Source organism: Frieseomelitta varia, unplaced genomic scaffold, assembly GCF_011392965.1.
Source record: "Frieseomelitta varia isolate USP_RPSP 00005682 unplaced genomic scaffold, Fvar_1.2 scaffold_886, whole genome shotgun sequence".
NCBI classification, from domain to species: domain Eukaryota; kingdom Metazoa; phylum Arthropoda; class Insecta; order Hymenoptera; family Apidae; genus Frieseomelitta; species Frieseomelitta varia.
Window position 1 is genome coordinate 21,174 of NW_025110685.1, and position 26,756 is coordinate 47,929.

The window sequence follows — 26,756 nt, forward strand, 5'->3', positions numbered from 1 at the left end:
TTGCATTATTTCTCAGAATAATTAAAAACTGTATTCCGCACTTGTACGGTAATTAATTCTAAAAAATACGAACACTTTATTACCTATTACATTGTACGGGCTAACAATCTTGGAAAACTAGTTTTAGCATTGTTATCGTATATTATAATCAATGATAAGACTCGCGTAAATGTCGTACACACGTTTCTCCATTCGTTGATAGTTAATTACGATTACAAAACTGATTACATCACACGGACACGGTAAACGTCCAAGAAACAAATCTCCGATGACCTTTATGAAACTCAACTTCTCGGAAATTTAAAAACTCTGTTCCTTGAACGAATCGCTCTTTCTCCAGTGGATACGTAAAGTAGCAGATAAAACGCTAATAAAACTCTCGCTTTGCACCCTCTTGCGCGCAATCCCGAAAATTTAATCCGCGAGATCAAATCCCCATATTTACCAAGAAAACACGGAGGAACGGGAAATTATTTTCAGGAGATAATTTCGGAGGATCTCGGGAATTATTTGAAGAAGCTATTAAGAAAGCTCGAGGACACGTAATTAGTCGACGTAAGATCGTTTCCCTCCTTCGACACGCAACAGAACGTGTTTGAATTCCATCCCCATTCTACGGCCACTTTCTTTCGTATCTCATTTCATCCCCGTGCGCTTGTCCTTGACTTTCTCACCCTTACCGCTTTCAGATACCACGTTCTATCCCGATCTTAATTCGCGAAAGCAACGGTCGATGAAGGGCGTGTCTGGATGTTCAGTGAGCAGGAGGGACAATTTTCTATGCTTACGTAATATTCGGCTATGCCGAAGTTGAATATTTCGCGAAAAACACAGAGATGGCATTTAGCGTATTTTTCGACGTCTTTGCCGCCCTATGAAATTCGTTTTCTTCCGTATTCTTCTCGTTCAATCGTCACGTTTTTACGTATTCACGACCACAGGCTACACCCTCGATATTACAAGTTTCGAGTTGGTAATGTCGGTAATGAATATTCGAGCCTATTCGCAACGCTTTACCCAAGGACTATCTGTAATCAATATTTGCGTGTCGCTTTCACGTACAGTGCTAACTACTATTGACCGAAATGCCACTCGGTCTGAGCATCGTTTCCTTCGATAATGACCCTATAAGGATTCCGCAAGGGATCCTCCAATCTATAGATTTACACTTAATTCTGATACGTTGGCTATTCTGGGAGCACCGTTTATACCGGTAACTGCTCCGTGACGCTGGATTTATGAACTTGCCGCGCTCCTATTAAATTCAATAATGGAATCAGAGGGGTGGGGGGGGGGAGGATGATGATTTACGAAAGCTGTAGCCCGCGAGATACAACTTGCGACCCGTGGTTATAAAAATCCAGTTTCGTTAGAAGATTTAACAGAGGATTAGAACCACGTCGGAAGAAGAATTCATTTGTTCGCTATTAAAGTCGCGTGTCGTCAAATAAATTTTCCCGCGCCAAGGCCTCTACACGCGACCGTGCAAAATGAGACACGAGTGAAATATTTATTTTAACGCCGCTGTAATTACGTATTGCGTTTTAGTAGCCGGTGTAATTTAGCCGTTGAATGTACTTACGTCACGGGAAGAGTTTACGAGTCGTTCGTTTCGAGCGACTAGCGCGAGGAAATTACAGTGAAAAGAGATGATTTAAAGTAACAGCGCGGAGTTGCAGGCCCGGGAAATTCGCTCGAGCAATACGGAGATTGAAAAACCTTGCGTGAAAAGAGAATCTTGCGTCCTTGGCTCCGTGAAAAAAAAAAAAAAAAAAGAAAACGTAACGAAATCATTCGCGTTGCGCGTGAATAAATATTAATTTCCATCCAGATCGGATACTAATTTCGCGATACTAATTTCGCGATTCGTCTCGCAGCTTGTCCCATCAACTCGTAGAAGACTACGACGTAAACTGTCTCCTTGCTACAGCTTACAGAAAGCTCTTCACGTTGTATTACAACGTAGCATGCTGCGACAGAGAAACTCTCCCGAGAACTTTCGACCTGGAAATTCAATTTCCATTGCGAGTTTCGCAGTAATGTCACGCGACTTTTTTTTCTTCTTTCCTTTCTCTTTCGTCGCCTTCTTTCTTTTTTCGCGGATCTTATCTCACCCGGGAGACGTGGAACGCTTATATGGCAAACGATTTTTGCATCTTTCCTCTTCGGCGGCGAGAGGACTCGCCAGGAAATAAAGAGATCATCTGAAAATATATATATATTTCAGACGATCTATTATAAATATATATATATATTTATATATATAGAGAGAGGAATGAAAAGATAGGTGGAAAAATGTACGTGGCCGATGAGAAGAATGACGAAACGAACGAAAGGAGCGGTTGTTTTGAAAAATTCAGGAACATCGCTTCTTATGGATTTTATTTTACGATTCGTTCCGTGGTAACGGCCAGAAGGGAGAAATCGATTTCCACTGTAACTTTATGGTCGAGTGTAATACAAACTGGATGATAGAAGCGTTGCCACCGACAGCTGTCAGACGTATAAAATGTATTCGACTGTTGGGTTCGACGCCGCGACGGACGTATAAAAGTTTTAAAGTCACAAACGGTCTCCTTGGCTTGGCTGGTGCGCGTGCGCGTTTATGCCAGCTTTCTCGCAACAACACGTAACATAGATCGGCTTTTGTGTTTCTATAGCGGATTACAATCGAACGCTGGTATCTGGCTGTTAATATCTAAGTTAGATTGACCGGAAAGGAAGGTCGTATCTCCCGCAGAGGGGAAGGAATACACCTGTTACGCTGTTGAATGGATAGGTCCGCCTGTACGTAGATATGCATATGCATATTCACACTCGGCAACGTTGTCGGATCACAAACAGTTCCCTTGCACGTTACCCTTGAACAAATACCCAGATTCAGAGCATTCAGGGCGCAATGTGAAACGATGGTCGGGCAAACTTGCCTTTGTGTCTTCGTAAATGATTTCCAAGGTGAAACCTGTGTGTTTATCCCCGTTGTGTTTTTGACAATTTCGACACTTCCATCCAGGAAATGCTCCGGTCCTCCGGACCGCGTTGCGGCAGGACCGGTTTATCCTCCTTTCTTCCGACAATATTGAGGTCTGTCCAACCGTCCAACGATTCAAGGGTGATGCTTAAAGGCTGATGTCCTATCGCAATCCTAGTATCTTGGTGGAAAGGGCCCGGTAGCGTTGCTTCGGCGTGTCGTAGTTACATGTGTTTGTAGATACACGTGACGTCACGAGCGTCAGTGTGCGTGCAGCATCTTTACCAGAGCTACAGTGGGATAACGCCATTTTATGTCCTTGGGAGGTCGTAAAGATACCAGCAGACATGCCATCGCACATCCCTTTTCCTTTCCCTCTTTCCTCGAAGCTTACGTCCGAATCCATCCGCTCGCACACGCAAAACAGAAAATCAGGCGCAACGAAATTGGCCCCATCCGTCTGTCTTTTCCCTGCGCGTGGCTGGGGTGAGGGTCGATCGATTCGTTCGATTGGCTGAACCAGGAATACAATAAATAAACGAATGCGATGTGCATTAAGGTTCGAGACGAAACGAAATCGAATTGAAAAGCATCCGGGTAAGCCAATATGATCGATTAGAGTCAGTTAGAACCGTGAACGTTGAATTCAGTCCTGCAGATGGCTCTCTCTCTCTCTCTCTCTTTCTTTCTTATTATTCTCTGTCATCAAGGTATTCTTCCCGAATAGCCGAAAACCAGTGGACGATGGTGCTTTATCAGCTAGGAAATAGCAGAGCGAGTCGCGCATTGTGACCGGCCGAGATTAAACCTATTGTTTTCACGCTTGCTCGAATCGAATAACCCAGGGGAGGGATGAGAAACAGGAACTCGTTTCGAAGCAGAGCTTCTCTCTGTTCATTTGTTGCAATCTACCCGACAACACGTACATATATATATACATATGTGTGTGTGTATAACAGCTTTGCTAATTTCCTGTAATAGAACCTCGCCTCTTATATCAACGAGCTACTTCTGTTAGTGGCCCTCTCGGTGGTGATGGAGAATTTTACCGATGTGTTCGAACAGTTTTATCCCGGCTTCATCTCGTTATTGTTCGGAAGATTCGTTTTATTTTTGCCTCGGCGGTCGAGTCAAGTGATCGATACCTCGCTGAAACTGATAACATTTGCCGCACGGACTTTCTGTTTATTACGGTGCTTTATCGCGGAACTTCTGCCGCGTGTGAATCGTGCGAAACCAAATAAAACGAGTCGCTTCTCTATGAATTGAAAGCTACACCTCGCCCACCAAGCGCATTACTGTTTTTCGTAATACGGCGCATAAACCTGTCGGTTGGTTGCGCATTTTTTAATCTGGTGGCAGCCAGGAAACATTCCAGGAAAAAAACTTCGTTCTGTAGAGACAGCGAGGAGCAATTACCGGATGATATCCGTGTCGCTAATTCGCGAATCGACGCAGAGAGAAATGACTTATTCTCTATAATCTGTCCAGGAGGGATTAAACTGAACGCACTCGGCGAAAGTTTCATCGGCTAAATGAACCCCTAAATCACTCAGACGCGATTTATTATCGTTATTACGCGTCGTCGCGAGGCGGGACGCTGCGAGGAACAGAGGAGCGGACAAAAATCGAGAGACAGATAGACAGAATGGCGGAAATGGAAGGGAGAAACAGGATTGGCGTTAGTGTTTACCGGCCGTTCCCGCGGGAATCAACCCGTTGGTAGCACTGAATGGCACTATCTACTTTGCCCCGTTCGCCGGTTCGCAGCAGCCGGCAATGTTTCAAACTCCCTTCCTCTCTTTTTCTTCTTTTCTCCTTTTTCTCTCTCTTTTTTTTTGTCTTGTTTTCGTCGGCCCACTCTCTACTTCACTGCCCACTACCCGTTTCGATGCACGTTTCCGTTTCACTCGCGCTGACGCAATCTCGAAAAAAATTCGCCGGGTCATAAATCGCTGAATGCAGAGGTGAAAATGAAATTTCCCGGTTTGCATTACACGCATTGACGATGGTCGCATTACAGGTGAAAGCTTTGGTAGTCCACCGCCCGGTGAAAAGCTTTCATCCTTCGGTTAAATCCTTTACCGGGTTAGCGTAATACGTATTTAATAATACGTACTTCGCTCCCTCTGTTATATTCAGAATCACAGTTTTCCGATTTCCGCGCAAGGGGAAGGGTGTTTCCCAATTTTCAAGCCACGGTTGCCTGATATTTTCTGATAGTCGTTATCCGCGCGCTGCTGCTGCGCGTGTGTCGAGTGGCGCTGACGTGGATTATAAGAATGTGTACAATATCTGTGTACATATATACATATATTGTACATATAATCGAACGAACGGCAGAAAGTAGAGAAGATAAAGAAAGACAAAGAGATAGAGAAGGCAGGGAGTAAGAGAGAGAAAGGGGGAGGATTCGAGAAGGAGCAGTGAAAAGAGAGGAATCCTTTCCAGGGCGATGCCTAGCTCCTAATTGCATGCCAGAGAGTGACTGCATCTCTCCTCCCTTTTCCCTACTGTTTTCACCCTCTCTGTTTCACTCTCAGTCGTCCTCTCTCGCTCGGTAAGTATTTGCAAGCTACCCCCCACACCCTAACAGCACGCCACTCCGGAAACGTGGCATAAGAAACGTTATTGCGCCACTCCGTGAAATTTCCTGGTACGACCCTGTCGCTATCCCTTTTCTCCGTTACCGTCCCCTCCTCTCCCATTTACCCTCAGCGACGTGCATTCGGAAAAGGCGGCAAGCAAGTATATTACGTTCTGGGTTGACATTCTTCCGGTATCCTTTCAACCGGGATGCTAATATCGCCGAACAGGAATAAAGAAAAGAAATACAATAAAAAAGAGCAAACGCAACCAAGAAAGAGAGAGAGAGAGAGAGAGATCGTTTCACGGGCGATAATTGAAAAAAATAGAACGTTGATTACTATTCCTTCACTTCTGGAAACGTTACGCGAGGAAAGATAACAGCGGTCGTTCATGTTTTTCAGCTCGCTGGTTGTTGGGTTACTTTTATGAAAAAAAAGAAAAAAAAAAAAAAGAAAAACGCTGCGAGTAATTAACCTGTCGGATTCGCGAGCGAATAGTTGGCGTAGAACAGTCGGTAAATTAAACGGGTGGAAAGTGGGCACTGTGAGGTTGCATAAGAGGATGCAGATGATAGGATTTAGACGTGAATGCTGGCAAGTATCGAACATTCATCGAAGGGGATTGATTCATTGCCCGTTGGCTTTAGTCAAAAACAATCGAATTTGCCGGGTACCCTGTACCATTCCGCTAGTAATATTCCGTTTAAGAGGATTAGTTCGCTCCGTAATTTTCAATTTACTGCATCGCTGTTACCACTGTCCGTTTTAATTAAATTAAGCCCAACTTCTGCCTTGCCCCCTCCTATTTTCAGTTGTCCTCGCCTGCGCGCGGCATTTTCAATACCGTGTTTCAATATTGTGCTCCCCTTTTGATAAACACGCAAGTCGCAAACGTGAAGTTCCAGCCGTGCATTCGCATATTACAATATCTCCACGCATTAAAGGATATCGGCCACGATTTCTTCACGCGGTCGAGGGACGCGATGGTTGTCCTGTACCTGTTGATCCCTCGCCGGGCTCCCCGATCCATTTCGCTCGTCCTTCCATACGTAGATACGAAGAGGGCAAATAACTGCCGGCGGAGACTGGCCTGAGAGGGGAGAGGGGAATGCTGGAATTATGCTACCTTCTCGAAAAGCAATAAAATAAATCATGCCGCGCGAGGACACGCGTTGCGGCTCTGTATCCACCTACCTTTCTCTATCCTTCGCTCTAAGCTTCGATACGGCGGGAGAGAGCTGCCGAGGCGACTTCTCCCGCGGGAAATCAGAGAAAGATGCACTGCGACGTGAAGGACTCTTTTCTCGTCCCGCTCTTTCTTCTTTCTCACCCGTGGCGCCCTATCCCGTTCTACTCCTCCTTCATCCCCCATCGTGTGCCGAACGACGCCGCACATTTTCGCTTTCCATGCGCACACGTGTTCCTTCCACTGTCTTGTTTCTCGGCGAGCAAATCGAAGAAACCGATCGGTCGTGAACAGGGATAAGATGGAGAAAGAGGAGGAGGAGGAAGAAGAAGAAACTGACAAGAGGGGTAAGAAATGAGAACTCGTACCGATCGGGGAATCGAGGCGGGTGTATTGTGCCTCGCCTGGGAAGTATCAAAAGGAGTTGTTCCGAGATGTATGCAGTGCACCGTTGAGATTGCGACGTGAACGTCGATCGTTTATTCTATTTCTTTTTAAACCGATGTGACGACTAATCAGATCAGGCCAATGTTCACGCGCCTAGAGGAAATTTCATTCTGGACGTGTACGAAGTGAAGTGTTTACTCTTCACTTTACACATGTTTAAAAGATGAGAAACGAATGCGTGATTAGAAACTAGAGGTCGTGTTTGCAACTTATTGATAACGTTTGCCGCTGCCGAGATAACGCGTCGAGTAGTTCCATTTCTTTATCAAACGTATCTTAATTTTACTTAATAATACTTGTTTCCTTCTTTTTGAAGGATTGACGCGGCATGTTAATGCAGTGGAAATGACAAACACGGAAGTAGTAAAAGAACATAAAGTCGAACTTATCAGAAAAGAATAATGAATATTTAAACAATATGAAATAGTTTATACTAAGTAGTAATAAGTTTTCAAGCAAGGAATAATAATCTTTTTCCTAAAACGAAAATAAATATTACACGATAACGCTATACGATACAACTGAACAGAATTATTTCTTTATTTATCTTATCTCACAGCAGTTTATTGCACATATGTCACATGAAACAATACACTACTTACACGAAATATAGAACGTCTACGCAGGCACACATATATACGTAAGTATATTTGTCGCAGTTATGTGCATATAGCGATGGTAACACGGGAAACCACTCAGGAAACTCGTTCGAGTCCCTTCGTACTGAGACACTGGATACAGACCTGCACTCGACTCCCGTAAATGCTATACGTTTCTGATTTTTTATTTCATTTTATTCAACTGCCCTGTTTTTGCACAATATTAATTGAAGTGATAAAAATATGATACCCGAAATTTACTCAGCTTCTGTCGTTATCAGTGTTGTCGTCGTAATCTATATTATATAATTATAAATCGTAATTTACCATTTGGCTAACGAAAGTAACGATATCACACATGTTTGTTTAAAGATAGCTAGCTAACATAGCAGAAAAACTATTGGACCTTATCGTGAAATTTCGTATGTTACGTAAACGTCGTGTGTTACATAAACATTAAATAATATATAATATATAATATTTAATATATAATATATAATAATAAACGCGTAAATCTTTTTCAAAGCTTAGAGATGTACACCCAGTTTCCACCAATCGGCTCCGATAAAAAGTAATGCGGCGATATCTTCAGCGGAACCTCCGTTCTCGGTGACAATTCCAATTTATAGTTGCTCAGCAAAATAGCCAAACAAGTCTTTGTCTGCAGCATTGTCATTCTCATTCCAGCGCAGATTCTCGGTCCTACGCTGAATGGAATGAACGTCATTTTTTCTATAGTTTGTTTCCTCACGTTGTTAAACCGTTCTGGGTCGAAAACATGCGGATTGACCCAGTACTTTGGATCAGTATGCAGACCGAAAATGGATATGTCCACTTCGATACCCGGTTTTATGCGATAGGTTAGTCCATCCGACCCTTGCAGCTCGAATTCCTCGGTGCACATTTTTTGCAAGAAACCAACAGCCGAGTGAAGTCTTTGAGACTCGTTAATCACTTGGTTCATATACGTCATGTCGTTTAATGCTTCGAACGTCAAACCGCCGTGCTTCTCGATCGTCGACTTCACTTCCTTTCTCAGTTTCTTTTGAATCTCCGAATTAGCAGCCAAGTCATGACCAATGAAATTCAGCGTAATACTGGTCGTCTCCGTTCCGTCCAAATATAAGGAAGCTGCATGTGCCGATACATTCTCTTCGTCGATCACACCCCCGGTCGTCTCCAAGTCGATCATCCATTGAAGGAAATCGTTCCTAGGTGTTGAGTCGTTTCTCCTGATTTTTAAATTTTCGTACACGACCTTCCGGAAAAATCTCTCCATTGATTCAGGCAGGAAACTAAACTTCAGCAGACGATTGATACTCGGATAATGGAACGTGATTATGGTTTCCAACGATTCCTCGAACGTGTTTCCGTTAAGTTCATGAAGCGGCTTGACTTCAGCGTTATCTTCGAAACAGAATCCCTCGATGCCTAAAGTGTTCGCCACAACCTCGCAGGTGTACCTCGAGAATAACGATTTCAGGTCGACTTCGTACTTAGTGCTCGTTTTTAGTCGCCTGTTCAGGAAATGATCGAACTTTTTACACACTTCGCTGATAACTGCGAAGAGAATCTTCAATCTCACGTTGGAAAACGCGTAGATCAAACGCTTCCTACCTACCGACCATGTGTCTCCGTAACTAAACAACGGATGTTTAGATAAAAGAGGATCCGCCTCTGATACAACTTTACGCCCGTTCTTGTGAAAGTTGGAGAAATTACTTTGCAGCACGATTTTTACCAGATTAGGATCCCGAACGATTAACACTGGCCTCGTTCCTTTGTAGATACCGACCATGCTGTGATCCTCGTACTCCTCGTAGGCCAGACGAATGAATTCGGCGAAATTCATTCGTTTCGTTATTATAGGTAACATGTGGCCCAGAAGTGGGACACATCCTTTGATCGTTGGAATTCCGTTTCTCTTCCAATAGTTGTGCTTCTGATACAGGTAAAAGCAAAGCAGCGAAAACGCGCCTGCGAAAAGCGCAAGAAACGTAAGTGACATTTTTTTAACACAGCAACGATACACAGAAACGATGTTGTCAAGTATGTTATTCGGGGAATGATAGGTCAACTCTAACAGTAGCTCGAAATTAGTAATGCGCAGAGATAGTTAACGTAAGTTTCGATGCTCGTAACGCTTCTGCCACTCTGCAGCTCTGGCGTGCCTATTATACGTAATCAAAATTCATAAAGTCAAAACAAAAAAAAATAAAGTCGGAGTAATCAGGGAAGAGTAATGAATATTTTATATTGAGGAACGATACAAAATAGTTTTTTCATTTTCGTCGAATTGACGATTTAGTTTCAAGTCATAGATAATTCTAATAAGTTTTTGTAAAGATACACATTTTTCCATATTTCACTCTAGATACATATTTTTTTAACAAAGTGTAATCTTCTTCCTAGTTGCGTGACAAACCACTTTAGTGAACCACTTTTTAATTATTTCTTTATTTACCTTATCTAATAACAGTTTATTGGGTCATTACATGGAAAACGAAACTACCTATAAGAAATATAGAATGTGTACGCATGCGTAGTTATATTTGTCGCAATTATGTATATATAGCGATGGTAATATGGGAAAACCACTCAGGATGCTCGTTTGAATCTCTGAATTCTGAGACAGAATACAAACATGCACTCGACCCACGCTTCAATAAATGCTATACGCTTCTGATTTCTTATTCTATTTTATTTAATCGCGCTCTATTTTTGCATCACATAGGCGATTAATTGAAGTGACAAACATATGCTCGGATTATACAGCTTCGGTCTTTATCAATGTTGTTGCCGCTAGTAATATGTATTACATAACTACAAATCGTATTTCGCAAGCGAAAGTGACGGTATCACACATGCTTGTTTAAAGATGGCTATCTGACGTAGCAGAAAGAATTATTGGACTTCGTCGTGAAATTCCTTTTGTTATGAAAACGATATAAATGTTAATACGTGTAAATTTTTTAAATGTTCGCACGACAAGTTCAAAGCTTAGAGATGTACACCCAGTTTCCGCCAATCGGTTCCGACATAAAATAATGCGGAGATATCTGTAGTGGAACCTGCGTTCTTGGTGACAATTCCAATTTATAGTTGTTCATCAAACTAGCCAAACAAGCCTTCATCTGTAGCAGTGCCATTCTCATTCCAACGCAGATTCTCGGCCCTTCGCCGAACGGAAGGAACGTCATTTTCTCCATAGTTTGTTTCCTCTCGTCGTTGAATCGTTCCGGATCGAAAACGTCCGGATCGACCCAGTAGTTAGAATCACCGTGCAAACCGAAAACGGATATGACAATTTCGGTGCCAGGTTTTATGCGATAGGTCAGTCCATCTGACCCTTGGAGCACGAATTCCTCGGTGCACGTTTTGTGTAAGAAACCAAGACCCGGGTGAAGTCTTTGAGACTCGCTAATCACTTGATTCATATACGTCATGTCCTTCAGTGCCTCGAACGTCAAACCGCCATGCTTCTCGATCGCCGACCTCACTTCCTTTCTCAGTTTCTCTTGAATCTCCGGATGAGCGGCCAAGTTGTGACCAATGAAATTCAACGTAACGCTGGACGTCTCCGTTCCATCGAGATAGAAGGAAACTGCATGTGCCGATACAGTCTCTTCGTCGATCACCTCTCCGGTCTTCTCCATGTCGATCATCAATTGAAGGAAATCGTTCCTGGGTGTTGAGTCGTTTCTCCTGATTTTTAAATTTTCGCTGACAACCTTCCGGAAAAATCCGTCTATTGATTTAGGCAGGAAACTGAGCTTCAGCAGATGATTGATACTCGGATAATGGAACGCGATTATGGTTCCTAACGATTCCGCGAACGTGTTTCCGGCAAGTTTATGAAAGGCGCTGGCCCCAGCGTCATCTTCGAAACAGTATCCCTCGATGCCTAAACCAGCGTTCGCCACAACCTCGCCGGTGAACCTCAAGAATAACGGTTTCATATCGACTTCGTATTTGTTGCTCGTTTTCAGTCGTCTGTTCAGGAAATCCTCGAACTTTTTGCACACTCCGCTGACAGCTGAGAAGAGAATCTTCAATCTGACGTTGGAAAACGCGTAGGTCAGACGCTTCCTGCCGGTCGACCATGCTTCTCCGTAACAGAAGAACGGATTTTTAGATAAAAGAGGATCCGCCTCTGGTACAATTTTGATCCCGTTCTCGTGGAAATTGGAGAAATTACTTTGCAGCACAGTTTTCACCAGATTAGGATCCCGAACGATTAACACTGGCCTCGTTCCTTTGTAGATTCCGACCATGCTGTGATCCTTGTGCTCCTTGTAGGCCAGACGAATGAATTCGGAGAAATTCATTCGTTTCGTTATCATAGGTAACGTGTGGCCCAGAAGTGGGACACATCCTTTGACGGTTGGAATTCCGTTTCTCTTCCAATAGTTGTGCTTCTGATACAGGTAAAAGCAAAGCAGCGAAAACGCGCCCGCGAAAAGCGCAAGAAACGTAAGTGACATTTTTTTAACACAGCAACGATACACAGAAACGATATTATCAAGTATGCCCGGAGGATGACAGATCAACTCTAACAGTAATGCGCAGAGGCAGTTAACGCAAGCTGCGATGCTTGAAACGCTTCTCCCACTCTGCTCCCATTGTCGTACATGTTATACGTAATCAGAATTCTCTGTTACAATTGTTTGTCTCAGAAACGTGGGGAAAAATGTGATTGAAATGTGTATTATTTTTACATTCTACAGCGATAGTACACAGAAAGAAAAAACGGAACGATACGTATACATGTGCAATAGTAGTAGTGCTGATAATTATATTATCTCAATGTCACATAGATGCTAGCACGCAGAGTCGTAATGATATAGAAACGATAGTAGTTTACAAATCCGGGCTGTTATTTTGTTTACTACAATGCACGTGAACTCAAAGACGTAATAATTGTACAGAGCGAAATTAATTAAACCACTGTTGTTTGATACTAAAATGTTTTCTAAATCAATAGTTTTTTTCTTATCAACCTGTGATTAAATAGTGTAGTATACTTTTTTTTATAAAAATTGAATCTCGCATGTAAGTAGATATAAATGTGATTTTTCTTCACAGAAACGTGTAATCGTACGACAAAGAGAATCTAGTAGCATGAAATTATATTGAATTTATATTTGTTTAATCTCTAACGTGGAAATCTTGGGAACGAACGCAAACATCTCGCAAATATCGTATCTGAATGCTTGTTCACTCCCTAGTTCAATCAAATTCGTGTTTGCGTTCTTATCGGCCTTTTCATTAAACGTTATTTGCACGAATTTATCAGAGTGGGGGACGAATATAATATCGTATATAAAGCTTCAAGTGATTTGACATTGGAAACGCACGAGCTCAGAGCTTTGACACTGTTATGGCTATTATTTAATTGATAGCTCACGTCATCCAGATCCTCTCTGCGCTTGCTGCGAACAGTTCTTATTTAAATTGCGCATTGAGAGTGCAACTATGTTTTCTGTTGCAGCTCTACTCTGTTTAATGCAGTGGCCTTTACGAAGCGGTGAACTTTATGAAAACTTCGGTAAGTACGGCGCAGATTCGCAATTTATCCTTCTCCCGCAATGATACACTCCTGTAAAGAGCAAGTGAGAAAAAGGGAGAGAGATAGAGAGAGTCACTGCTCTCCTAGACTAATGGCTAGGCTGTACGAACTCTGTTCGTTTTCACACTAGCGAAACTATTGGAAAACTGTTTTGTTTCCCGGGGAAACTCTTACCCTGTTCCGTTTCGAGATGCAGCGCGCGTATTATGCGAGAGATAAGTAACGAAAGTACAATCCACGAGGATGCTTGAAGTTCGCGAGCAATTTGCCAGCAAGCAACGTTTTCTATTTGATCGCGGGAAATAATACGAAACAATACGCGTAGCGTCGAACTTTATCTTGATCTCGATGGAAATGCCTAATCGTTTGGCACCTATGTTTTTCTTGGACGAGTTAATCTTTTACACAAGCACCTCCTATTGTTTTCAGATGTGTCGTTCGTTGAAATTTCTCCGCATGTTAAAAAAGGATTCGGAATTCTTCCGACGAAAATTACGCGTTTACCATGCGAAATATTTTGCAAAAGATAAATTACCAATAATTACGTTACGTGTGACACTTATGATGAAATTGGCGAAATTCGTACCACTATATTCGACAATTTACCCGAGTCTCTTTCAGAAACTTTCGTGCAGAGGTTAGGATAGAAATTTCGTCAAACCCGTGAAAATCATTTTACGAAACTCGAGCCCCCCGCGAGACCGAATCGATTTAACAGTTGTCGACGGCGATCGATTTCTCGGCGGTGAATTTTGCGCTCGTCGTGCAAGTCCGCTAAATGGAGCTTAGATGCAGACCGCTTCTCCGATAAGGTGTCCTCTCGCCTCTCTTTACCTCTGGCTGGTCTCTGCCAAAGGCAGCCTCTGGTAATTAAGTCGAGCCCACAGCAACGTCGCTCCCATTGTGTGAGGCAAATGGGCTGTTTAGCCCGGATACATGACTCCATCCCCCTATTATTGTGCATGTACCGACGCAATCGATCACCACCCCTGCTTTATTCTCGCCATCCCCTCCCCCCCCCGACAGTCCCACCACTATCTTTTCCCCTCTCATTTTCTCTTCTTCGGCTTTCCGAACGATCCCTCTTTCCGACCCTCTTTTTCTCCGGTGGGCTAATTCCGCTCTCCTCTTTCCGTCAGCGCCGGGACGTCTTGCCCTTGGTCTTCGATAATCGCGTAAACGTCAGATCGAAACGTTCGAACGGTCAAGTGGAGGCAAGAAAGAAGGAAAAGATAGGAAAAAAGGAGAAAAGAATCGTAATCCGAAAGTTGATCCGAACGAGTCGGCAGGGAAAAAGGGGTGACGCTCGTTTCGTAGCCGAATGACAAAAACTCCGGCGCGCCGGTCTTCGCGCTGAAACCTTAGAAACATCCGGGACCGGGAGGATTTGCCAGGGAACGAGTTTCCAGTTCGAGTGGAATCTGGCTGAATGAAACCTGATTCGATGGTAATAATACGCGGCGTCTGTTTCCCCTTTTTTCGAGTATATATCCCCCGTCAAACACTGCTGCGCGCCAGAGCACGGATCACGCAGATCACACGCGAGAGAGAGAGAGAGAGAGAAAGAGAGAGAAAGAGAAACGAAAATATTGTTCCATAAAGATACCTTTCGCTGTAACGTACTCTGTGTGTACGTTTCTTCGTACGTGTGTACGCGGGCGAACGGTCTCTGGCGAAGTATTCCTGGAGGTGACTGGAGGACAGGAAATCCAGTTGAAACGAATTCAGGAAAATTCTCTCTGGGGAGTGGACGACGATTCGTGCCGCTTCCCCCGAAAGAGTTTCCACGAACTCTTTGACACGGGACACTTTAAAAACGTGCGAGGAATATCCAAAGTACGCCACTTCAGCCGTAACTACTTCCTACGACGTAAGGACTACTTTTCGAGCGGAATTACCTCTCGTTCACAAGATCACGTGCTTCTGGATTTTTATTTAAATCTTCGTCTTGCTGTGTAACCGATCGATAACTTCGCATATTCAACTGTTAAGGCCAAGGGCCTTAATCAACATATAAACATAATGCGAGGGATGCTGGGCAGGTCTATAGATTGCTAGGCCTATAAAGTAATTACGAATTGACAGTGCCTCATAATCGAAAATATCACCTCTCCAATCATACAATAAAGTGGATCTTATATAAATCTCGACACGGCATAGAATTTGCCACAGTTTAGATCAGACAAGTCAGTTCAGTTCGTAGTCATTCACTTATTATACCTGCCGTCCATCTTGCCACGTACATATTTATATTTCCAGTATTAAATACTCACTTCACTCCAAAGAGCAAACTGACATCAGTCATTGTTTCAACACTCTCGATTCAAGCAATAATCGCGCATTCAAACCACATCTTCTCTTGATTGTATAATAAAATCAAGGAAAGATCCATCATATTCATTCATTTCCCACATCAGTGGATGATCCTTCGAATCGATATACGCAGAGATACATGATCGAATTAGAATTTTACCTGTCTTCGAAAGTTCCCGCTATTGCAGGTCGCGTCGCAAGTTAATCTAAATTTGTTTGCAATTACGTCTGCCGTGTTGTTTCGCCGTTAACTTCGGAGAGTCGCTGTATTCCGGAGAAGTAGCAGGCTCATAACTTCGCAGCGTCGAACGAATCTAGTTTCGCGAGAGAAACTTCTTCGGGCGACGCGGTAAACTTTCGCGACGCGTTGCGAATATTCCACGTACGTGAAAAGAATGTCAGGTTGTAGAGAAAGAGAGAGAGAGAGAGAGAGAGAGGAAGGGAGAGAGACCCAGCTGGTTACTTCCTTAGTCGGGAAGGTAGAGAACGGTAGAGATAGTTCTACTAGCAGCCGATGACAAACTGTATCGATTACCATCGCGGCCACGTACGGCTGTTCTCATGTAAGACGTATATTTGGCGGCCTCTCTGTCATTAGACCGCGTTTCTATCGATCAGATGTGGTTTGCGAACCACCTGACGCTTCCTGAGGATCCTTCCTCGTTCCTCGGAGGAATTACACCATGTTCACCGCAGATGCACCGATCCCTCCGGTGAATAATGGCCTGCCGAACCCTGGCGCGGACCTTGTCGCGAATTCTTTCAGCGATAAATCAACGTGAACGTGAAACGCGCGACGTTTGCGCGTGATTTGTCAGAAAACTCGCGAACGGTGATTTAATTAGAAAAAGATATTAACCACGGAGTCACACTGTATTACGAGGCATCGCGCTTCGCCCGAAACGTAGCGTATCGTCGATTATTCCTTTGTAAATTGATAGATACACATAGAAGGCGGTCACAATCACGCGTTTTAAGATTAATGGCGGGATTATTCACGCGCGACGATGTGTGCTGCGTGTGCTTTCCACAAAACGTAATAAAATAGACGGATGGTTTTCAGTGGCCACCCGGCTACCAAATCGGTTGACCGACAATACGTCGATGTCGAAGCTAATCGTTTAATTTATTCTGAAATATACTCGGTATATCCGTAACGGAGTGGAAGTACGTTAGGAAAGAAAGGAATTTCTGTTTCTGTCCACGTCAGGATAAATTAATTCCAGGTTAATTATAAATGATCAGTCTCTTTCTTGATACGTCACATACATATTTCTGATTATTAAACAATTGTCACAAATATTAATTTACAGGATAGTAATGTTGTGGCGGCGCGGGTATTTTTAAAAAACGAGTTGATCACAAATAAAGAGAGAAGAAAATAACGGAAGATATATCGCGTTCTCAGTTGTTAAAAATTAACGGAAACAAACGGTCGTCGTAAGAATCTTGCTGTACGTGAATTAAAATGAATAGTTATTGTTATGGTTTCTTGTTAAATTCCGTAATATTTATTTAAAGGAGTAAATCTCTGTAATGTGACACTTTTTTACACATTAACCTTCTAAGTACTAACGTCCGATATATCGACACCTATACAATATCTGAGAAAGCCGAATGTATTATTGCAAATAAATTGTAATAAATTATTGCAAAATAACGTAGTCTTTATTTGATTTGATTAACTTTGAAAATATAGGAACTACAATAATTTATATGAAAACATATAAAATTAAACTTCGCCTGGCGATTTAAATCCGTCCACTAGCGAAGGAGTGATTTAAATATCCCGTCCTTAGTTAAGTCTTGTCTTGTGTCGCACATGGATTAAAGGGGAATGGAAAATTCCAGTCTTCAATTTCAAATGTTAAATTGGGCAACTGAATCGACAGATTAAATACGAAGCATTGGAATCCTTTGATATGAGTGACACTCGTTATCAGAAGCCATTTTGGTATACATTAAAGGAAGACGAGATTAGTTACGGACGAGTTTTCAACCAGCTGGAAATTAATTAGCATATTAGTAGACACATGCATATTAGCAGTCGAGTGCATTTACATTTCTCAGACGTTGGCAGCGTTCTTATAATTTCGTAAGCGATGAATACACAGTGGTTTCTGCGTGTTATTTTCCAGCACTAACGAAGCGTAGAATTGCTAAGTAGAGAATTATCAGTTGCGAAAAATACACTTATCAGTAATAATAAATATCAATATTGATACAAAATGCTAAAAACAACTTGGATAAGTCGAATCAGGATGACTTGCAATGAAATTTTTGCTAGTTTGTTACATAAAAATCGATACTTGGTTTTAAGAATTTCATTTATTTAGAACGATGTTGAGAAATTATACAAGTCGATTGCGAAAGATTCAGATATCAGTGATAAGAGAAGTAAGAAGATAAATGTCATATTTTTACAACTGGTAGCAGGAAAACGTTGATTCCTCGATGGTCGTAACGTCGTTTCTCTTTCTTTGCATTTACTAGTTTTTCAAATGCATTTCGGGTGACGCTTCCTGTCTTTGAAATTCTGATACAAATCGAAGGCATCTTTCATCTGGCACACGCGGCCTAATTTCCTTACCAAGATACATACTCATCTGTCGTCAATATTGTCGCCGCTAGTATTATATATTACACAATTACAAATCGTAATTTACTACCGGTAAACAAAAATAACGATATCACACATGCTTGCTTAAAGATAGCTAGCTAACGTAGCAGAAAGATTTATTAGATTTACTAAGACTTCGTCGTGAAATTTTGTTCGTGATGTAAATATTGATATAAATGTTACGTGCAAATTTTTAAAATGTCCTCACGACAAGTTCAAAGCTTAGAGATGTACACCCAGTTTCCGCCAATCGGTTCCGACATAAAATAATGCGGAGATATCTGTAGTGGAACCTGCGTCCTTGGTGACAATTCCAATTTATAGTTGTTCATCAAACTAGCCAAACAAGCCTTCATCTGTAGCAGTGCCATTCTCATTCCAACGCAGATTCTCGGCCCTTCGCCGAATGGAAGGAACGTCATTTTCTCTATAGTTTGTTTCCTCTCGTCGTTGAATCGTTCCGGATCGAAAACGTCCGGATCGACCCAGTAGTTAGAATCACCGTGCAGACCGGAAACGGATATGACAATTTCGGTGCCAGGTTTTATGCGATAGGTCAGTCCATCTGACCCTTGGAGCTCGAATTCCTCGGTGCACGTTTTGTGTAAGAAACCAAGACCCGGGTGAAGTCTTTGAGACTCGCTAATCACTTGATTCATATACGTCATGTCCTTCAGTGCCTCGAACGTCAAACCGCCATGCTTCTCGATCGCCGACCTCACTTCCTTTCTCAGTTTCTCTTGAATCTCCGGATGAGCGGCCAAGTTGTGAGCAATGAAATTCAACGTAATGCTGGACGTCTCTGTTCCATCGAGATAGAAGGAAACTGCATGTGCCGATACAGTCTCTTCGTCGATCACCTCTCCGGTCTTCTCCATGTCGATCATCAATTGAAGGAAATCATTCCTAGGTGTGGAGGCGTTTCTCCTGATTTTTAAATTTTCGCTGACGGTCTTGCGGAATAAACCATCCACTGATTTAGGCAGCACATTGAATTTCAGCAGACGATTGATACTCGGATAATGGAACGCGATTATGGTTCTCAACGATTCCGTGAACGTGCTTCCGACAAGTTTATGAAAGGCACTGGCCCCAGCGTCATCTTCGAAAGAGTATCCCTCGATGCCTAAACCAGCGTTCGTCACAACCTCGCTGGTGAACCTCAAGAATAACGTTTTCATATCGACTTCGTACTTGTTGCTCGTTTTCAGTCGTCTGTTCAGGAAATCCTCGAACTTTTTGCACACTCCGCTAACAGCTACGAAGAGAGTCTTCAATCTTACGTTGGAAAACGCGTAGGTCAGACGCTTCCTGCCGGTCGACCATGGTTCTCCGTAACAGAAGAACGGATTTTTAGCTAAAAGAGGATCAGCCTCTGGTAAAATTTTGAGTCCGTTCTCGTGGAAATTGGAAAAATTATTTTGCAGCACCATTTTCACCAGATTAGGATCCCGAATGATTAACACTGGCTTCGTTCCTTTGTAGATCCCGACCATGCTGTGATCCTTGTGCTCCTTGTAAGCCAGATGAATCAATTCGGAGAAATTTATACGTTTCCTTATTATAGGCAACATGTGGCCCAGAAGTGGGACACATCCTTTGACAGTTGGAATTCCCTTTCTTTTCCAATAGTTGTGTTTCAGATACAGGTAAAAGCAAAGCAGCGAAAACGCGCCCGCGAAAAGCGCAAGAAACGTAAGTGACATTTTTTTAACACAGCAACGATACACAGAAACGATATTATCAAGTATGCCCGGGAAATGACAGATCAACTCTAACAGTAGCTCGTAAGTAATGCGCAGAGGCAGTTAACGTAAGCTGCGATGCTCATCTCCCACTCTGCTCTCATTGTCGTGCATGTTATACGTAATCGGAGTTGTTGGTTAGAATTTGTTTGTGTCAGAAACGTTTGGTCGAAAACATGACAGTTCGTCTGATGGTCGGTCTCTTAACTATTTTTACACTCTACAGCGATAGCACAAGAGAAAAAACATTCAACGATACACATACATGTGCGAAAGTAATGAATACACGTACAGATATACATAATACAGTGCTGATAATTTAATTAATTATATTGCATCTATCTCATATAGACGCTAATGTTAATGATAGAAGTTTATAGATCCCGGCTATCAAATCGGTTGACCGACAATACGTCGATGTCGAAGCTAATCGTTTAATTTATACTGAAATATACTCGGTATATCCCTAGCGGAGTGGAAGAACGATAGAAAGGAATTTCTATTTCTGTTCACGTCAGGATCCATAAATTAATTCCAGATTAATTATAAATGGTCAGTCTCTTTTTTGATATTTCACATGCATATTTCTGACTATTAAATTGTTGCAAATATTAATTTACAGAAGAATAAAGTTATGGCGGCATACTTATTTTTAGAAACGATCACAAATGAAGATAGAAGAAAATACAATAGCGGAAAATATATCGCGTTCTCAGTTGTTAAAACTCAACGAAGACAAACGTCGTAAGGATTCTGTTATACATCAATTAAAATGAATAGTTATTGTTATAGTTTCTTATTAAATCCCGTAATATTTATATAAAGGAGTAAATCTCTATGATATGACACTTTTTTACACATTAAGAAGCGAAACAATCTTATCTTCTGTCGCACATAGATTAAAGAAGAATGGAAAATTCCATTCTTCAATTTCAAATATTAAATTGGGCAATTGAATCGGCTGATTAAATCGACACGAACCACTCGAATTCGAATCCTTTAAGGTATTCGTTATCAGAAGCCATTTTGGTACACATTTTGGAGGAAGACGAGATTAGTTACGAGGGAGTTTTCAATCAGCTGGGAATTAATTTGCATATTAACACGTACATGCATATTAGCAGTGGAGTGCATTTACGTTCCTCAGACTAACGTCTACAAATCCTGTGTCTTTTGATATACGTCGACGGCGTTCTTATAATTTCGTAAGCGATGAACACACAGTGCGTTATGCGCGTTACTCTCCTGCATTATTACGAAATGTGCAATTTATGAGTAGACAAGTATCAGTTACAAAAAATACTTATCAGTAATTGATATTCAAATCAAATGGTAAAATATGGATAAGTTGCATTAGAATGACTTGCAATGAATTTTTTAGCTAGTTTTGTTACATAAAAATCGACAGTTGCTTCTGCATAATTTCATTTGTTTAGAACGATGTTGAGAAATTTTACAAGTCGATCGCGAAAGATTATATCAGTGACGAGAGAAGTAAGAAGATGAATGTCATATTAAATCGTAGCAGGAAAACGCTGATTCCTCGATGGTCGTAACGTCGTTTCTCTTTCTTCGTCTTCACCAGTCATTCGAATGACTTTCGAGCGACGATTCTTGTCTTCTTTGGAATCCTGATACGAAGGCATCTTTCATCTGGCACGCACGGTCCAATTTCCTTATAAGGAAATTTACTCAGATTGAGTCGTTATCAATATTGTCGCCGCTAGTAAAATATATAACTAAAAATCGTAATTTACTATCTGATAAACGAAAACGGTATCACATATTTGTTTAAAGATAGGTAGCTGAGGTAGCAGAAAGATTTATTGAACTTCGTCGTGAATTTTTGTTGGTTATGTAAACATCGATATAAATGTTAATGCGTGAAAATTTTTAAAAAGCTCACAGAATAAGTTTAAAGCTTGGAGATGTACACCCAGTTGCCGCCAGTCGGCTCCGATAAAAAATTATGCGGCGATATCATCAGCGGAACCTGTGTTCTCGGTGACAACTCCAATTTGTAATTACTCAGAATAATAGCCAAACAAGCCTTTATCTGCATTAGGGCCATTCTCATTCCAACGCAGATTCTCGGCCCCTCGCCGAACGGAAGGTACGTTATTTTTTCTATAGTTTGTTTCTTCTCGTCGTTGAATCGTTCCGGATCGAAAACATTCGGATTCAGCCAATACTTTGGATCGCCGTGCAAACCGAAAACGGATATGACCACTTCGATGCCAGGTTTTATACGATAGGTCAGTCCATCTGACCCTTGAAGTTCGAATTCCTCGGTGCACATTTTTTGCAAGATACCAACAGCCGAGTGAAGTCTTTGAGACTCGCTAATCACTTGAGTCATATACGTCATGTCCTTTAATGCATCGAACGTCAAACCGCCGTGCTTCTCGATCGTCGACCTCGCTTCCTTTCTCAGTTTCTCTTGAATCTCCGGATTAGCAGCCAAGTCGTGACCAATGAAATTCAGCGTAATACTGGTCGTCTCCGTTCCGTCCAAATATAAGGAAACTGCATGTGCCGATACATTCTCTTCGTCGATTACATCCCCGGTCTTCTCCATGTCGATCATCAGTTGAAGGAAATCGTTCCTAGGTGTTGAGTCGTTCCTCCTCACTTTTAAATTCTCGCAGACGACCTTCCGGAAAAATCCGTCCACCGATTTAGGCAGTAAACTGAGCTTCAGCAGACGATTGATACTCGGAAAATGGAACGCGATTATGGTTCCCAACGATTCCTCGAACGTGTTTTCGGCAATTTCATGAAACGAACCGGCTCTAACGTCATCTTCGAAACAGTATCCCTCGATGCTTAAACCAGCGTTCGCCACAATCTCGCCCGTGAATCTCGAGAATAACGATTTCAGGTCGACTTCGTACTTGTTGCTTGTTTTCAGTCGCCTGTTCAGAAAATCCTCGAACTTTTTGCACACTCCGCTGACAACTGTGAAGAGAATCTTTAATCTGACGTTGGAAAACGCGTAGGTCAGACGCTTCCTGCCGGTCGACCATGCTTCTCCGTAACTGAACAACGGATGTTTAGCTAAAAGAGGATCCGCCTCTGGCACAACTTTGCGCCCGTTCTCGTGGAAGTTGGAGAAATTACTTTGCAGCACGGTTTTTACCAGATTAGGATCCCGAACGATTAACACTGGCCTCGTTCCTTTGTAGATACCGACCATGCTGTGATCCTTGTTCTCCTCGTAGGCCAGACGAATGAATTCGGCGAAATTCATTCGTTTCCTTATCATAGGTAACATGTGGCCCAGAAGTGGGACACATCCTTTGACCGTTGGAATTCCGTTTCTCTTCCAATAGTTGTGCTTCAGATACAGGTAAAAGCAAAGCAGCGAGAAAGCACCCGCGAATAGCGCAAAAAATGTAGGTGACATTTTTTGAACACAGCAGTGAAACGATATTGTTTATGTATGTTATCCCGCGAATGACGGATCAACTGTAATGGTAGCTTGGAAACGTAATGCGCAAAGACAGATAACGTAAGCTGCGATACTCGAAATACTTCCCCCACTCTGTTTGCACATGTCGTGGTGCACATTATACGTAATCAAATTTCTCCGTTACAATTGTTTGTCTGAGAAACGTAGAGGGAAAACGTGATAGATATGTGATGATTAATCTCTGAATTATTTTTACAGTCTACAGCGATAGTACAGAGAAAAAACGTACACCGATACATATACATGTGCGAAGGTAATGAATAGATGTACGCAAAAAGATAACATAGTGCGATAACAGATAATTATATTGTCTCAGTGTCATATAGACGCCAATAGACAGATCGTTAATGATATAGAAATGATAGAAGTTTATAAAGCCCGGCTACCAAATCGGTTGAATGACAATACGTCGATATCGAAGCTAATTGTTTGATTTATACTGGAATATACTGGGTATATCCAACGAAATGAAAAAACGATAGAAAGGAAAGGAATTTCTATTTCTGTCCACGTCAGGCTCCATTAATTAATTCCAGATTAATTGTAAATGATCAGTCTCTTTTTTGATATTTCACATACGTATTTCTGTCTAGTTAACAATTGTTACAAATATTAATTTACAGAGGAGTAATGTTGTGGCGGCGCGGATATTATTAAATAAAAGCGAGTTGATCACAAGTAAATAGAGAAGAAAATAAAATAGCGGAAACGTTCTCAGTTGTTAAAAATTGACGAAAACAAACGGTCGTCGTAAGAATCTTGTTGTACATGAATTAAAATGAATAGTTATTGTTATAGTTTCTTGTTAAATCCCGTAATATTTATTTAAAGGGATAAATCTCTATAATGTGACAGTTTTTTACTCATGAAGAAGCGAAGCAGTCTCGTGTCGCACACAAATTAAAGAAGAATAAAAAATTTCATTCTTTATTTTCAAATATTAAATTGGGCAATTGATTCGACAGATTAAATCGACACTCAAGAAGTACTCAAATCCGAATCATTTGATATGAGAAGCACTCGTTATCAGAAGTCATTTAGGTATACATTGAAAGAAGACGAGATTAGTTACGGGGGAGTTTTCAATCAGCTAGAAATTAATTTGCATATTAGCAGTCGAGTGCATTTCCTCAGACGTCGGCGGCATTCTTATAATTTCGTAAGCGATGAACACACAGTGGTTTATGCACGTCTCCCGCACTATTACGAAGTACGCAGCTGATAAGTAGAGAAGTGTCAGTTGCGAAGAATACTCTTATCAATAATTGATATCCAAATGCTAAAAGCACTTTGGATAAGTCGAATCAGGATAACTTGCAATGAATTTTTTGCTAGTTTGTTAGGTAAAAATCGACAGTTGCGTCTGCGAATTTCATTTATTAAGAACGATGTTAACAAAATTTACATGTCAATCGCGAAACTTTGTATCAGTTACAAGAAAGGTAAAAAGATAGGTGTGATATTTTCATAACTAGTACATAGAAAACGATCGCTGATTCCTCGATGGTCATAAGTCGTTTCTCTTTCTCCTCTTTGATACCAGCTTCTCAAACTCCTTTTGAGTGATGCTTCCTGTCCTCTTTGAAATCCTGATACGACTGCATCTTTCATCTGGCACGCGCGGCCTAATTTCCTTATGAGGAAACATACTTAGATTCTGTCGTTATGAATATTAACATAATTATAAATCGTAATTTATCTGGTAACTTAATAATCGTAACTATCTGGTAAACGAAAATTACGATATCATATGTTTAAAGATAGCTAACGTAGCAGAAAGATTTATTAGATTTCGTCGGGAAATTTTGTTTATTATGTAAGCATGTTATGTAAATCTTAATACGTGTAAATTTTTGAAGCTCGCACGATAAGTTGAAAGCTTAGAGAGGTTTCACCCAGTTTCCGCCAATCAGCTCCGACATAAAGTAATGCGAGGACATTTTTGGAGAAATTCATTCGTTTCGTTATCATAGGTAACGTGTAGTCCAGAAGTGGGACATATTTGACAATTGGAATTCCGTTTCTCCTGCAATAGTTGTGCTTTTGATATAGGTAAAAACAAATTAGCGAGAACGCGTCCGCAAAAAATGCATTTGAAATTTTTCAACAAAGAAACGATATTGTCAAGTTTGTTTTCCGAATATGTTATCTAACAGTAGCTTGTAATTAGTAATGTACAGAGTCAGCTAATGCAAGTTGCGATGCTTGGAACGTTTTTCCACTCTGCTCGCATATTTTGTCGTGCACATTATATGTAGTCAAAATTCTCGGTTACAAATGTCTGTCTAAGAAACGTAGGGGATAGACGTGATGGATGTCTAATGATCAATTTCTGAATTATTTTTACGGTGGTACAAAGAAGAGAAAGCCAACGATACATACACATGTACGGAAGTGAATGTGTGCGCTCGTATAGATAGCACGGTGCTGGTAATTATATTGTATGAATGTCACATAGATGCTAACACACAGAACGTTAATAATATAGAAACAATAGTAATTTACAAAGCCGTGCTGTTCTCTGTTCTCGATAATGCATGTGAATTCAAAGACGTAATTATTGTACAGAGCGAAATTAATTAAACTATTATTATTTGAAACTGAAATGACCTAAATCAATAGTTTCTTCTTATCAGCCTATGATTAATTAGTCTAATATACTTTTTTTTATAAAAATTCTGATCTCGTATGCAAATAGATATAAATTTGATTTTTCTTCACGAAAACGTACGTAATCGTACGGCAAAGAGAATCTATTGTAGTAGCATCAAATTATACTGATTTCTTAATCTCTAACGTGGAAATCGTTAACGAACGCAAACGAGACATCGTGTCTGAATGCTCGTTCACCTCCTAGTTCGACCAAATTCGTGTTTGCGTGTATCGTTGTGCTCATCAAACGTCAATGTTACGTTTAAATTTGCACGAATTTTGTCAGAGTGGGGGGCGAATGTAATGTCGCGTATAAAGCTTCAAGTAATTTGACATTGGAACACACGTACTCAGAGCTTTGACACTGTTACGGCCATTATTTAGTTGATAGCTCGCGTCATCCAGATCCTCTCTGCGCCTGCTGCGAACAGTTCGGTGGCAGCCTCTTAGCCACGTGACACTCTGAGGTAGCTGAGTTTTCTCTGCGTTCTCGTTCCGAGAACCGTAAACTAGAACAAGCTGCCGTGCCCTCTCTATCTTCTCTCGAGTGTGACGAAGTGGTCTAGAGTTCACTCTCCTCTCTTTGCATACAGA

General features: G+C 41.5%; 5 protein-coding genes across 11 annotated transcripts in view; 1 reads left to right on the top strand and 4 right to left on the bottom strand.

Annotated features, from left to right (window-relative positions):
• The window catches only part of LOC122537075 (protein Fe65 homolog), a 173,208-nt gene that overhangs the window by 3,494 nt on the left and 142,958 nt on the right, over nt 1–26,756 (top strand). For 6 of the 7 annotated variants that reach the window (XM_043670006.1, XM_043670005.1, XM_043669998.1 and 3 more), the window contains exon 2: nt 13,283–13,339. The gene's annotated coding sequence lies outside the window, so the exon portion shown is untranslated. Of the gene's footprint in view, nt 1–13,273; nt 13,340–26,756 lie in introns of those variants that run through there. The other variant, XM_043670001.1, reaches the window with a different exon arrangement.
• Nucleotides 8,308–10,639, bottom strand: LOC122537087 (cytochrome P450 9e2-like). Its single transcript, XM_043670030.1, has one exon. The coding sequence runs from the start codon at nt 9,797–9,799 to the stop codon at nt 8,312–8,314; it is 1,488 nt and encodes a 495-aa protein (XP_043525965.1). The 5' UTR covers nt 9,800–10,639; the 3' UTR covers nt 8,308–8,311.
• LOC122537084 (cytochrome P450 9e2-like) lies at nt 10,784–12,362 on the bottom strand. The gene has a single exon (XM_043670027.1). The coding sequence runs from the start codon at nt 12,273–12,275 to the stop codon at nt 10,785–10,787; it is 1,491 nt and encodes a 496-aa protein (XP_043525962.1). The 5' UTR covers nt 12,276–12,362; the 3' UTR covers nt 10,784.
• Nucleotides 17,983–20,373, bottom strand: LOC122537085 (cytochrome P450 9e2-like). The gene has a single exon (XM_043670028.1). The coding sequence runs from the start codon at nt 19,997–19,999 to the stop codon at nt 18,509–18,511; it is 1,491 nt and encodes a 496-aa protein (XP_043525963.1). The 5' UTR covers nt 20,000–20,373; the 3' UTR covers nt 17,983–18,508.
• Nucleotides 21,825–23,631, bottom strand: LOC122537086 (cytochrome P450 9e2-like). Its single transcript, XM_043670029.1, has one exon. The coding sequence runs from the start codon at nt 23,442–23,444 to the stop codon at nt 21,954–21,956; it is 1,491 nt and encodes a 496-aa protein (XP_043525964.1). The 5' UTR covers nt 23,445–23,631; the 3' UTR covers nt 21,825–21,953.